We start from the raw sequence: 15363 nt of genomic DNA on the forward strand, positions 1-15363 counted from the left end.
AGGACTGATTTCAGCAGGAGCTAGCTTTCATGAAAATAATCTGGATCAAATCATTTTTCTGTTGACTTTATTCTTTAGGGGTGAGTGGTAATTACTTTAAAAAAGGGGAAATACCTCATACACAGCTAAAGTTATCAATGCCCTGATGTGAAAGCAGGCAGAAAGGGTGAAACTTTGCAAATCAGTTTGTGCAAAGGAACAGAAATAATGCCAAAACAGGATTTCAAATAAAATCTGGGAAGTGGAAGATACACAGCCAAAGAGAAATATGAAGCGGGAATGATGATTAATGAATTATACAGACTCTTGCCTATCTCTTGTTCTAAAAAATATGAGGCTTTTGTAACTTCTTTCAGAAACTGATGGTTGATGTGCTAAAGATCCCTGAAAGCACTTTTTGTTGTCAGTCGGATGGAAACCAGCAATTCTGGTAATGATAGGGGTGACTATCTATTCCCCAGGGTGCCCCTTGTTTTTGAAGTTGCTTTTTTTTTTTTTTTTGAACCTGTGAGGAGTCCACCCTGGAGTCTTACAACTCTTATTCTCTCTTTTGAAGGGTAGTTGGGAATATGTGATACGTAGCTCAGAAGGTCCAAGCTGCCTATGCTCAAGTTAGAGTAAATTTAACTACACATCCCTGATATTAGGCATTGCCCAACAATTCTTTGTTTTTGCTATAATGTGAAAGCCCAGATTTTAAGGTAGAATCACAATCTGGGGAAATTTGAGGTTCAGTTCAATGGGGAAATTTGAGGCCCAGTTTCATCATGAGGATGGGAACATCTCCTTTAACAAATCTGTTCTAATATTGTTTGCCTATAATATCATATGGTCAAAAGAATTCATTTATGTAGTACTAGTAATATTAATGAAGTAATAAAAATGGGGGTCAAAAAGTCTGGGGCCTAAGCATCTTTGAATCTATATTTTGACCATATTCAGGTGTCTGGAAAGGGGTTTATCAGCTGGATTTTCAAAACCCATTAAAAAATATCTTCAGGACCTACAAAACTCAATATAGTGATATGTGATGACTCTATTAGTTTTTCAGTCTAGATTCCTTCTCAACTTTGCTACTCCAAATCCCCTGGGATGTCATAGGAGAGCCCACATATGCTGAGGGAACAAGAAAACTCTTTCTCTGAAGTCATCTGTGGAGACACCATCATCCAGCCTGGACATTGAGGTCCACCTCCAACGGCCTTCTGATGGGTCCCAGACTGCAAGAAGTGAGGTTACAGGGAGCCAGGCCTTCTTGGCAGTGGTGCCCTCTCTGTGGAATGCCCTCCCATCGGATGTCAACGAGATCAACAACTATTTGACTTTTAGAAGACATTTGAAGGCTGCCATGTTCAGGGAAGTTTTTTATGGCTGATGTTTCATTGTATTCTTAAAAATTTCATGGGAGCTCCCCAGTATGGCTGGGGCAGCCTAGTCAGATGGAAGGCATATATGATGATGATGATGATGATGATGATGATGATGATGAAAAAAGGAAGCCATCCAGATTGGTGTTTTATTGTAGGGGTATTTTGTAACACATTCTGTAATAGTGCATTATTTGTATCTCTATTCTGCTTCAGTGTGTTCTGGGATACTTTGCCTGTGCAACCTAATTATTGCAGTAACGCAAGCAAAACAGGACACAAATATACCAAAACATTTATGGAATAATAGGTTGCAGGAAATTATGTGATATGCACTGATTGGAAGTGAAGCTATGACCACCTGAAATATTTTGTGGACATGATGAGCATAAATCATCAAGATGTCTGGGTGGGCCAAGAAATATGAATACAACACAGAGGAAAAGAGACGAGACACAAATTTATCAAAGATCATGATATTTCCCCATTTAATGGCAGTGAAGGATATGATATGCCCATTATTTATTTTCTTCCCCTTATTAGGCTTTCCTTGTTGTTCAGGTCAGACCTCAGCACAATGATGTAGCATTTAGGGAAAAAGATGCAACCCAGTAACCCAGCACTGGAGGACAAGATGGAGAAGACCTCCACGGCTACCATGTATTTCCCTTTGGTGCTCAGGTAGGTTGGAACAAAGGTTAGCCAAACACTGCAGAAAACCAACATGCTAAACGTGATAAATTTGGCCTCGTTAAAACTGTCAGGTAACTTTCTGGCCAGGAAAGCCACAAGGAAACTCACAATGGCCAGAAAACCCATATAGCCCAAAGCACAATAGAACATGGCAGCTGAACCCTCATTGCACTCAAGGATGATCTCACTCTTCAGTGACTGCATGTCTGTATCTGGGAATGGAGGGGAAGCACTTAGCCAAAGGGTGCAAATGCCAGCTTGAAGGAAAGAGCAGGAAAAGACCACGCAATTGGCCAGCCCCTTCCCCACCCATCTCCTCATTCTGGATCCGGGCTTGGTTGCCATGAATGCTAGAACCACGGTGATGGTTTTGGCCAGAATACTGGAAAGGGCCACCGAGAAGACGATGCTGAAAGTCATTTGTCGGAAGAGGCAGGTCCCTTTTCCAGGCTGACCAATGAAGAGCAAGGAGCAGAGGAAGCAGAGAAGGAGGGAGAGGAGGAGGAGGTAGGTGAGGCTGCGGTTGTTGGCTTTGACGATGGGCGTGTCCTTGTGCTTCACAAAAGTCGCCAGCACGAAGGTGGTGATCAGGGAGAAAGCCAGAGCGGAGACAGCTAAGCTGAGCCCTAACTTTTCTTGGTAGGAGAGGTAGCTCAGCCCCCTTGGAACACACCCTGTTTGGGCCTGGTTTGGGTAGTTTTCTTCTGCGCACTTGACACAGGCATCCATATCTGGAGGGTGGAGGAACAATTAAAAATGTCAAGATGATGACCTATGTACATCTCCTGTAAGAAGCAGTTACGGCAGGCAGTGAAATTCCTCTCCTCCCTCTCCCTTTCTCCTTTCTTTTGCTTTCTGTTATGTATTGGGTTTAACACATTTTATGTTAGAAGGCGCGTTCTAACCAATCGTATAAGCCTTGGTAGACGAACGGTCTAATGGCATGTAAACGCATGCACTGTCAACTGTCAACTGTCAAAAGTCAGTTCATGCTCGGCACTATTTTTGTGTTGTCCAGTCAGTTCGGTTCTTGTTTTCCTATGAGTGAGCTGTTGTCATTGACAAATGTTAAATAAACATAGTTGAGGAACTTATACTGCCTTGGGCTTCTGACTTTTTCCAAACATTTAACACTTTCTTTGGGTTTCCTTTGCTCTGGGCTGTTGTTGGGGGATTGTGCACACATGTGGGGCAAATGGTTGGTGGGAGGACCCTGAGTGAGAGGCAGGGAAGGGAAAACCTCCCAAGGTGAGGGACTGGGAAAACCAAAGCTCTCAGGTGAGAGCTAGAAGGGCCCCCCCCACTTCCTGAGAGAGACCAGAGTCAAGAGCAGCTTTGGAGGGAGGACTCGGCATTCTAGTTCTAGCTCTGTTTTTATGTAGAGTGGCTTCTTTTGACTTGTTGTATTGTGAAAAAGCCTTGATAAAATCTTATTTTAAAAAGAAATGAAAGTGCTTTTTGTGTTCATGCCGTTCTTTGACCAACCAAAGGACACTCATGATTTCAGTGAGAAAGTCTGGATGATGCTGATCTGGTGTACTAGATAGTTTTTCCATGAAATAGTAAATTCTGCTCTCGTTGAAAACCATGGATGCACTAGGCTGTTGTCTTATTCCAATACTCTATTATGATTATGATTTTGTTGTGACTGTTCCTGTTGTTGTTGAAAGTTTCCATAAATTGAACTTTATTCCAAAGGGGAAAGGAAAGTTTGGTGAAATTTCACTGAGTGTTGTGCAGGACTTTTGTTGCACATATTTATTTTTCTGGTTGCTGGGGTTTTTAGATGTGCTTTCCTTTATTCTACAACCCTTCCCACATACCAATGCTTCCTGAATACCCATGAGACCCTCAGCTGAGCTTTATTTGAGATACCCCATGATTCACCTGGCAGCTGTTCATTTGATTGAAATATTTTTACTTCCAAAGAAACCAGAAATACATTTCTTAAGGTAAAAGGAAGAACTTGTTTTTAACATACAGCCTGTTAACATTTTCAAGCACTTAGCATTCAAAGCCAGGAGAAGATGTCATGACAAAAGATCTTTTCAAATAAGGAATTGAGAGCAACCAGGGAGACTGAAGGAAATGGTAGAAATATTTAATGGGCTTAAAAGAAGACCTACACACCCCAGACCCATGACCATGGAAGGTGGGAACTAGCATCATAATTTCTCTTCCTGGATTTTCCTATGATTTATTGGGGTAAACAATACTTGCCAAGTATAATTTGTTAAATGTGTTCATGTTGAGTAGCGTCACTTATTTTTCTAGGAAAAAAGTATTGCTCCTACCATTCTGGTTAGAGATGGTCCCTTCTGGACATGGAACACAATCATAGCAGCAGAATTTCTCTCCCTCCTTCTTTTTCCTGCTGTAGCCAGGATAGCAGTTGTCATTGCATAGAGAAACAGGCAGCATCTGCACCAAAACAAGAAAGAAAGATTGTTGTTGTTTAGTCGTTTAGTCGTGTCCGACTCTTCGTGACCCCCTGGACCAGAACACGCCAGGCCCTCCTGTCTTCCACTGCCTCCCACAGTTTGGTCAGACTCATGTTTGTAGCTTTAGGAACACTGTCCCACCATCTTGTCCTCTGTCGTCCCCTTCTCCTTGTGCCCTCCATCTTTCCCAACATCAGGGTCTTTTCCAGGGAGTCTTCTCTTCTCATGAGGTAGCCAAAGTATTGCAGTCTCAGTTTCACGATCTGTCCTTCCAGTGAGTACTCAGGGCTGATTTCCTTAAGAATGGATACGTATGATCTTCTTGCAGTCCATGGGACTCTCCAGAGTCTCCTCCAGCACCATAATTCAAAAGCATCAATTCTTTGGCGATCAGCCTTCTTGATGGTCCAGCTCTCACTTCCATACATCACTACTGGGAAAACCATGGCTTTAACTATACGGACCTTTGTTGGTAAGGTGATGAATGAAAGGACGATTAGCAAGAGCATATTATCCGTCATTCGAATGTCGCATGATTAGGATTATATGCTGAGGAAAGTGAGCATGGAGCAGTCAGCTGTTCCAGCTTTCCTCCACATGTTGAGGGCTGGATATCTGTAGCAGGGAGTGTCCTCTACATTTATCCATTTTCAGAACAGTTTTAGGACCCTGCATTCAGAGCTCAACACCTGGAGGGAGACAGGGATGGTCCTGATGGAGAGGCGACAGTCAACAGCTCCCCCTGTCAGATCACCCCACTTGTGTGAGGAGGGAACGCCTGAAGAGGGCTGGACTACCCTAAGAATGAAAGATAGTGGCATGCTGAGTCCCAAGGATGTGGAATCCTAGCTGGGTTCAGAAGGAAGCCTGGGCTGATCTGAATAAAGCATTGCAGAATGGTTTATGGAGGCGAATCATATTCTCTGCCTCTTTCCAATGTCGTAGCTCAGCTGCCACCTGTGCACTGAACAAATGCCACCCCAGAGTGAGATGTGAAGGACTGCGAGCCTCTCTCCATCACATTATTCTCCAGTATTCCTGCCCTTGTCTTCATAGCCGGTTAAGGAGCCAATGGCCTATAGATAGCAGATGCTCATGGAGCCTGGCAGCTGTGAGCCCAGAACCATGAGGGACAACCAGGAAGTCATGGGCCCTCACATCATCTGGGCTGTGGACAGATATAGCCTTTCTGACCACCCCTCAGCATCCCTGAACAGAATCCCTTGGTGGCTCTGTGGGGCTCAGATGCTTTGGCACCCAGAGGCCCCTTGATCTGATGGAGATGGTGCAGAGGACCAATCCTACCTGCCAAAGCAGTCAGTCCACTTTTTGCATCTATACTAGGGGAAACTGAGGAAGGGGGTAGGGTTTTCTTTTTTTACAATAATAAAAATATTTTTGTTTTTTTAAATATATCTTTATTAGCATTTTCTATAATGAAACAAAAACAAAAATAAACAACCACAAAAAAGGAAAAATATAACAAACATACAAAAATGTAAAACTTAAAAACAATTAAAAACACATAAAGTTTCAATTGCTTATTTCTTTTAACTTATTTCTCAGACCTCCTCACACCTTCCCTTCTTGTATTCCAATTCAAATTATTAGCTCAGCATAAAAAACAAAGTGAGAGACTGGCTTCATTATTATCAGATAATGAAGACATATAATTTGGATAAGAAAATTGGCTTCCAGGTGGAAAAGTCAAAATTAGAAACAGAACTGTTAGAACCCAAAACTAAGAATTTGTCAAGAATGTATAATTTGCTGTTGAAATGGAATACTCAGGATGAAATGGTGAAATCTGTTATGATTAAATGGGCACAAGATGTTAGACATAACATAATGGTGGCTGACTGGGAACAGTTATGGACCACAGGTATGAAGTTTACGGCATGTAATGCCTTAAGAGAGAATATTATGAAAATGATTGCCCGATAACAAATGTTGGAAATGTAAAGAAACGGAAGGTACATTCTTTCACCTTTGGTGGACGTGCCCAAAGATTAAGGCTTTCTGGGAAATGATATATAATGAACTGAAAAAGGTATTTAAATATACCTTCCTGAAGAAACCAGAGGCCTTTCTCCTGGGCATGGTCGGCCAATTGGTGCCAAAGAAGGACAGAACTTTTTTTATGTATGCTACAACAGCAGCAAGAATACTTATTGCAAAGTATTGGAAGACACAAGATCTACCCACCCTGGAAGAATGGCAGATGAAGGTGATTGACTACATGGAATTGGCAGAAATGACTGACAGAATTCGAGATCAGGGAGAAGAGTCGGTGAAAGTAGACTGGAAGAAATTCAAAGACTACTTACAGAAATATTGTAAAATTAATGAATGTTAGAAGGATGCTGGATAGAAACTAAGCGGTTTCCAGCTGTAATGTTTTAAGAGATGTGTGTGGGGGGGAGAGGTTTTACAAATGGGTAAAAGTTTAATGGTAAGGATTTGCTGAACTAACAAATCGAACTGGAATACAAAGAAGGGAGGTATGAGGAGGTCCGAGGAAATAAGTGTATGGAAGTTATGTTATTGAAAATTAATGTGTGTTTTTAACTGTTTTTTATTTTGTATGTTTATTTTTCTTTTTTCTTGTCATATCTTAAAAACTTTTAATAAATATCTTTTAAAAAAACAAACAAATTATTAGCTCAGCAAATCCTTATTACTTATTTCTCAACTTTAACTTAATAATTTAATTTAACATATTATTATTTTACTTTTTCTCTTTCATCCATTTCCTCAATTTATTTTTGCTAACCTTATTTTCATTTAATTTAGTTCATTTTAAAAAAACCAATATTACCTTATCCAAACTTAAACATCAATACTTATACATCAATACTCATTCTTAAAACATTTTTTCTAAAGTCGATCCAAATTTCCTTCCATGAATTTCCCAATTTTCATACAAATAACAAAACAAAATAAAAACAAAACAAATTATAATTATGTACCCTTTGGATTCCCAAACTCCACCCACCCTTTCCTGGTTTCAGTCCCCAATAAATGTCTATCAGTCTTAATCTACTATCAGCCTGGAGATCTCACATCCGAGGCTCTTAATTCTCTCTCTATTCCTCTCTGCCGGTTTTTTTGATAGTCCTTAATATTGAACACCAAATCTCGGAGAAGCTCTGGCCCAGCGGGATCCATGTTTCTTCCAGCCAGACCTCCATACTTAAAAGTGGAGCCCAAATCTTGTTTCTTACTCCTTTCAAGTCCAAATGTCCCCAAAGCTCCAACTTCCACCTTAAGCAAGTTTGTAATCCTTAGGTCTTCGGATCTCCACATAAGGAGATCTCTCCAGTTTTCAATCTCCAGTTCAGGCCAGATTTTCCACATCAAGTTTTTATTTTCCTTTGTAGCCATCATGTCTGGCCTCAAGCTCTCCTTTGTCATCTGCAAAATTACAGCTCTTCCATCCTTTTCTTCAGGGACAACATATATCTCCTTCTCCAAATTCTCAAAGCTCTCAAGTTTCTCTTTTTGTCCTGTTGAATAGACTTCCTGATTCAAATCCTTATCAAATTCAATAATGTTATTTACTGTTAAGTCCAGAGTTGTAACATTTGTAGCCAAAACATCAATTTGGCCTTGTAACTTTCCCAAGAGAACAAAAAAATCTGTCCAGTTCAGCCTGAATTTTCCCTCCTCCAGCCATTCTTGTAATGTGCCAAAAACCCCTCTAGAGGGTTTTTGGTTCCTTGATAATCCTTCCAGTTCGAATCCAAAAATCAAGTTAGTTTGTATCAGCTCTTCCTTGTTTTCAACAAATTGTAAGAAAATTGTAACAATTATAGCCAGCAGGAGCAACAGAAACAAAGTTCTCTTTTTCCGTCTTGACAGCCAGTTTGACAGCTGTCAAACTCTTCAGTACCTCATCAACAGGCTTTCTCACAGAGCACTCCCGGGTCCGGGGTGGTGGCACATAAGCTCCCAAAATTAGCTCTTTATCCTCCAGTAAAATTTCTTAAACTGCCAAACCGTGAAATTAAAATCTTTTACCAAAAAAGGGGGGGGAGGTTCACTCGACCTTAGTAAGCAGGTCCTTGCTTTAAATTATTTACAAGGAGGGGAGGCGGACTTCCTGATTACACCTTCCCCGATCGTGCCTAATTCATAAAAATTTTCTGTACAATTCCAATTTCCGTACTACTCACGGGTTGTTACTTTAAAGTCCAATTGCTCACAAGAAGAAGTCAGCGCTCTCCGACAACGGCAGTGCGGCTTCACTCCACAGGAGAAGCAGTCGACTCTCAGCACCGTGCCACTCACCCCGTCCCCGTTCCAAAGCCTTTAAAAGGGCTTTTTCGCAGCTCGGGGGTCGAAAATGGTGCCCACCGAGTCACCACGCTCACAGGCTTCACCGCCTGTGATTTTTGAGGGTCCCCGCGTCGCCGCAGCGGCAAGACCCGATCCTGCGGAGCCGATTCCCTCCGGAGCTCAGAGGGAATCCGCCATTAGTCGATCGCGCTAACCCGGAAGTCCAATAATAGAAATATTTTTGGTAGCAGGGAAATATTCTTCATTGAACCATGTTGCTTCTGTCCAGAGAGAGTTTAAATAGAACAAATGCATCTGAATTGATAAGTCCCAAAGCTTAGCAAATATCTTTTTATTGACACCTAGTGAGAATTTAAGATGGGCAGATTAAGGTTGTGCTTCCTCTGTATCTTACTCACTTTGGGTTGGGTTGGGCCAGGGGGGTAATGTTTTTGCTTGTTACTTTGGTATTTCCAAGGAAGGGCATTATAGAAATGTAACAAATAATAATAATCATTCCTGGGGAGAAAATGCCAGGATGGGGGGTGGGGGTGGGGGATGTGGCCATGAAGGTGCTTCTCTTCATGCCTCAGGTTTCATCCCAAGTCATGCTTTCCATGTTCCCCCCACCAGCCCTGCTCTGCACCTCCTCAAGCTCTTCTGCTTGGCTAGAATGTGCCCCTGAACAGCGATCATCCATCTTGCTTGCCTCTGTGGAGAACAGAGAGAACTACTGGGATGTATCCAGAAGCCTCTGTGTTTGGAATTGCTGGAATGTAGCCTATTCACCACAGGCCAGAGTCATGCCTGCTATTTCACCCTCTTTGGGCGCAGTCACTTCCCTCTTCCCCACCCACCACTGGCATATGATCTCTGGATGGTGTCCCCTAAGATAATGTGGGCAAAGGACTGAAAAAGATTCTGAGCTCCTGGTTTAACTGGCTTTCTTAATAAGGAGATAGACTTCAGCATGACCATGAGTGAATATGGAAAATGGATTACTAGCATCATGCCCAGAATATGGAAATATCCAGCGAATGGACATTCTCTCTGGATACCCCACACCAGAAATCAAGCAACTGAAAAAAAAGACTATGTGGGATTTTACCAAAATTAAATCTGGAACACAATAAGGAATTTTCAAAAATTTTCAAGCCGATCTCAATACCTGTCCTTCAGGCTTCAGCTCCCAGATACTGGTGCATTTTATTACACTTCCCATCCTCCTTGATTATTGGCTAACCCGCCTGATGATGATGGGAGTTGTAGTCCAACAACCTTTGGGACCCAAGGTTGATTTTCATGGCAGTATCTGGTCTCACACACAGCTATGTCTCACCTGATTAAAGCTTTTATGCCACGCAATCTGATCATCATGAATGGTTAACTCCTTGCCGAAAGGAGCCTGAGGGTTCAGTTTTCCCACTTTGGCTCTAATCACTGAACCATTGGGGTAAATCCTCCAGTTTGTTACATCGAAACCTACAACTAATTCTGCATTTTCATTAAAGTATACAGTATCTCCAGCACTGTTGTTGAAAACGATGCTCCGTAGAAAACGATGGACCTGGATTGAAGGAGAAGAAAAAAGGACAACCATTTCACAAAGGGACATATGTTGCTGCACTAGAACTTCTAGTGCAGGACAGGATCACACTTCAAAACGACCTTGACAGATTAGAGAACTGGGCCAAAACAAACAAGATGAACTTTAACAGGGAGAAATGTAAAGTATTGCACTTGGGCAAAAAAATTGAGAGGCACAAATACAAGATGGGGGACACCTGGCTTGAGAGCAGTACATGTGAAAAGGATCTAGGAGTCTTGGTTGACCACAAACTTGACGTGAGCCAACAGTGTGACGCGGCAGCTAACAAAGCCAATGCAATTCTGGGCCTCATCAATAGGAGTATAGCATCTAGATCAAGGGAAGTAATAGTGCCACTGTATTCTGCTCTGGTCAGACCTCACCTGGAGTACTGTGTCCAGTTCTGGGCACCACAGTTCAAGAAGGACACTGACAAACTGGAACGTGTCCAGAGGAGGGCAACCAAAATGGTCAAAGGCCCGGAAACGATGCCTTATGAGGAACGGCTAAGGGAGCTGGGCATGTTTAGCCTGGAGAAGAGGAGGTTAAGGGGTGATATGATAGCCATGTTCAAAGATATAAAAGGATGTCACATAGAGGAGGGAGAAAGGTTGTTTTCTGCTGCTCCAGAGAAGCAGACACGGAGCAATGGATCCAAACTACAAGAAAGAAGATTCCACCTAAACATTAGGAAGAACTTCCTGACAGTAAGAGCTGTTCGACAGTGGAATTTGCTGCCCAGGAGTGTGGTTGAGTCTCCTACTTTGGAGGTCTTTAAGCAGAGGCTTGACAACCATATGTCGGGAGTGCTCTGATGGTGTTTCCTGCTTGGCAGGCAGGGGGTTGGACTCGATAGCCCTTGTGGTCTCTTCCAACTCTATGATTCTATGATTCTATAAGCCGCAATTGATTGAGTTGCAATTCAGCAACACATGGAGAGCTGGGCGTTCCCCACACCTGGCATAGGTGGGGGCTTCATCCATCGGCCTACTCTTGAATTGTACATGATATGGGATCATTTGATTTTTCTTTTCCTTTCCCTGCCTCCACATGGGTGGCAGATTATGAATTACAAACAATTCACTAGATTGCCATTGCTTATCCAAGTGGATTTGCAAAAAGAAACAGAAAGAAAACTGCTCCCACATGCCTCATCGATAGCACCCCCAGGGTCCTGTTCCTAGGTCAACGTAAAACTCAATTTGCTACCAACTTTGTGTTCAACAAGCTTTCTATAGATTTGTGAGACCATGCCTCTAGCACACTCTGCACTTAAGATTATAAATGGTTCCCACATTGATCACACTGGCCTTTATAACTTGCTTTCCAATTCCGCGCATCATCCCATCTTTTACAACAAGAACAGGCTGCATGAGATCATGAAGGGAACTGGAGGGGTGATGGCTCTGGGGCTAACAGTACCGCTCTGGGTATCCACACCTTAAACATAGTTATAGTAAATCTCAACTTAAGTTTCTTTAATTTTATTACCTGCCATGGTTCCACATTCTGAAATGCCATTTTTCGTCCTTCTTTCAATCGTCTATGCATGGATTTGAACTGGAATATAGCATTCAGAGCATGTGCCACAGCATAGATAGCATTGTAGACATTGTAGCTGTGGCCAGTCATTTTCATTTCAAACAAACCTCCAGGAAGACTCTCCAGATTCTCTTCCCCAGTGCAGGTTTTATTCTCCTCTCCTTCCCACTCCTTGGATGTTGTTAGCAAACAGTCAAAAGCCTGTTCCCAGAAGTCTTGAATAAAGCCATCTCTTTTGAACCACGAAGGTCTTACCATCTGAAGGAACTTTTGGAAACCCTCAGGCTGATTTGAGTGAACTGTGAAAGATATGGTACCATGGAAGGTTTGTAAATCCCAAATCTTTTGCATAGAGTGTGATGCAAAATCCCAGTGAGATGTAACAATCCAGACTTTTCCAAGAGGTGGCAATTCCATAAATGGTGCTGCAAAGAACAACATTCTCAAAGCCTGAAAGGATGGAGGTTCTCCATATACAAAAAACACATTGGCTTTCTCCTTGAAGACAGTTAAATAGTATTCTATACGTTGTGAAACATATTCTATAATCTCATCCACATAATTCCATTTTGGTATTCTTATGATGAAGGCATAACAGATGCCATTTTCATCAAGCATTGGGGCCATTGTCTGCAAAAACTGGTCCCCTTTGTCATCATCCACAGCACCAAGCCCAATCCATGTCCATCCAAAATGTTTGAGTAACTGCACAACCCCGATGTGCTGTTGGGCTTCATTTGGTACCATCTGGTACAAAAAGGGGAATAAAGTGTTGGCATGTTGTATTGGCAAAAATGATCCATAAGTGAGCTGAAATAAAATGCATAAATATTACTCAAATGAGAATGTTCAATGAATCTATTCCAGTTGACTTGTATGCCATTTTATCTGTGGAATATCAGAATAACACCATCTGCAAGTAATTGCATTGCTAGGTTTAAGTACTCTTACTCCCAATACTAGTGCTTATTTCTGGGAGTGTAGAAAAGGGGGTCTCTGCTATGAAGTATTTAAATGTGTTGCTTCAGGTCGGTCATATGCTGCCTTCATCTGTAACAGAGGATCTTACAGGAATCCAGAATCATGTCAAAGGGGTGGATCCAGGGCTGGATTTAGGGTTTTGTGAGCAGTGGGTGCTGAGAAAAGGTAGCACCATTTTAAATATTTTGTCAGGGTCCTAGAGTCCCCATCCTCCTTCCCTGCTTTCCCTGCTTTGGGGAGAGGTGGGCGGGCTCCAGGACTCTCCCAGAGCCCTTATTCCTCCTTCCTAAAGCTTGACTTCTCCTTACCAACCTGGGGTGGGGGGACACACACCAAATTACCCAAGTCCGCCACTGCTCGCAGCTGGTATATCAACAGTGATCTTGACTCTACTGCCAACCTTCAGCCTATTAAGCTGAAAATGTTGAGCACTAACTCAAAAATGCTGTCACTGAGTTGGACTTTAATGCGAATCACCCAGAAAACATAAGGAATTTACATCCTAATTGTTAAAAGCTACAAGAATGTTATTGGCTCAAAATGGAAATATTACTTTGTTCTGTCCCTAGAAAGAATGCTTAATAAAGATTCAGATTTGACTAAAATGCAAACGGCAACATTTTATTTAAGAGTGCAAATGGCAAGTAAATATATAAATGAATTGTAGGGAAACTAGTGGCTAACAACAACAACAACAATTTTATTATTTATACCCTGCCCATCCAACTTGCCAAGAAAATAATTATCTCTTGCTAAGCAAATTCGATTAACTTTTCCATTTTTATAGGGTATGGGTTAATTTTATGTTAATCTTCATTTACTTGCATGATATTATGATGTGAAGTAAATCTTTGGGAGTTTTGTTGATTATAGATAATAATTGTGAAACAAAAAAAGAAAAGGGGGCTTTTTGTGCGCATTCTGTAAAGCCGTTGTTTAATGCCAATGAAGGACACAGGATATTAACAAATCATCACCTACATATGCCAGGTAGACCACAGAGAGCTGGTACACATTCAGGCTCATGCAAGTAAGGTGTCAGATTGCAAACATGCAAGCTTGCAAGCTTGATCCCAGCTCCCTCTTCTTCTCACTTTTAACACATTTTGTCACCATCCGGGATGAAAGCAGGACTTTCAGTTTGTGAGAGAGGCTATGAGGGAGATCAGGAGAGTCCTATATGTTAAAAGGCACTTCAGGTGGCCTTGGGACAGGACTGGTTCCTCCAGATCCTTGGTGCTTCTGATCTCCTCTACAGGCTCCATATCTTTCCCTCTGAGGATGTCGCCCCATTGTCTATGTCAGACAATGTTCACAGCATACAGCTCCCAACTAGAGATCAAAGTCATGGATGAAAAGGTTGAACAGGATCCAGGAAAGAACAAAGCCCTGCTTAAAACTTGTTGATCCGCACAGTTTGCCAAGGAACTGTCGATAAACCTGATAGCAGTATCATTAAACCTGCATTTATCCAAAGGATGACAGGAAATCTTTCTGAAATCATGATGATCCCACCATGATGTGTTCTCTCTATACTCTCAGAAACAGGCTTACCTGTGGAGTCTTGTACATTGCTGAAATGACGGCCACATTCGCAGAGATTTCGGAGATGCATCCTCCGATCAGAGCTATCACTTTCTTCTGGTTGTGACTCTGGAAGTTGGGGACAAACCTCCCTTGTGCAGAAAAGAGGCTGAGGCTGGCCTTATAGGTCATCCTGGCAGTGTAGTAGCTGTTGAGGATGTGAAATCCCAGAGAGACGTTGGATAAAATGTCGGGGTTTTCATTGATCTCTTGGACAGCAAATGCCAAGGCCAGGATGTGCTGGTAGTTCTTTGGCACCGAACTGTCATGGAAATTACAGATGTTATAGCTGTTGACAAACAACAGTAACAGAAGCAACCAAAGGACATCCATACTCTTCTTCTCTCATCTGCTTGTTTCCAAGATTGACTTGCAGTTTGAACCTCAGTTGAGTCATTCCCTTTGCCAATCAACTGAGTATAAAAGTAAGATTTTCTTTGCATGTTTTCATAAGGTACATAAAATATTTTGTTTTGTTTTAATCTTATTTCTTCTGGATCAGTATATTTATTCATTATTAGTTATTAAATGTATAACCTCCCTTTTCTCCCTGAGTTTTATATACCTAACCTTTCTCCCAGTTTCTTTCATTATTCATCTTGCAAATCAGCCACATGATTACAATTTTCATCCTTTTACTGGCATTTCCCAAAATCACTTTAATTCCTATTTATTCTATTTATTATTGTTTTAATTCATTGCACCATTAACTTAGCACAATTTCCCCTTAAATTTGTGCATAGAGAGAACCTATGTGATTCCTCTATCCTAACTTTTCTCATGGCACTATGGGCACACACTTTCCCAGGCCCCCCCCCATTTGATCATTATTTCCTTCCTCAGTTCCAGTTTAGGACTGTGTTTCAGGGATGATGTGTTTCCTAGTATT

At 41.8% G+C, this 15363-nt stretch overlaps 2 protein-coding genes across 2 annotated transcripts in view; both read right to left on the reverse strand.

Moving 5' to 3' along the window:
* The window catches only part of LOC308573380 (vomeronasal type-2 receptor 116-like), a 296755-nt gene that overhangs the window by 139553 nt on the left and 141839 nt on the right, over window positions 1-15363 (reverse strand). The window lies entirely within an intron of this gene.
* Window positions 1890-14712, reverse strand: LOC308572859 (vomeronasal type-2 receptor 26-like; the record flags this gene model as incomplete). Its single annotated transcript, XM_081169289.1, has 5 exons — window positions 14445-14712; window positions 11859-12719; window positions 10119-10346; window positions 4355-4481; window positions 1890-2791 (listed from the first exon to the last, which is right to left on the reverse strand). Exons 1-5 carry the CDS (start codon window positions 14604-14606, stop codon window positions 1890-1892), a joined length of 2280 nt encoding a protein of 759 aa, XP_081025415.1. The 5' UTR covers window positions 14607-14712.

Source organism: Podarcis bocagei (assembly GCF_964188305.1).
Source record: "Podarcis bocagei genome assembly, chromosome: 14".
NCBI classification, from domain to species: domain Eukaryota; kingdom Metazoa; phylum Chordata; class Lepidosauria; order Squamata; family Lacertidae; genus Podarcis; species Podarcis bocagei.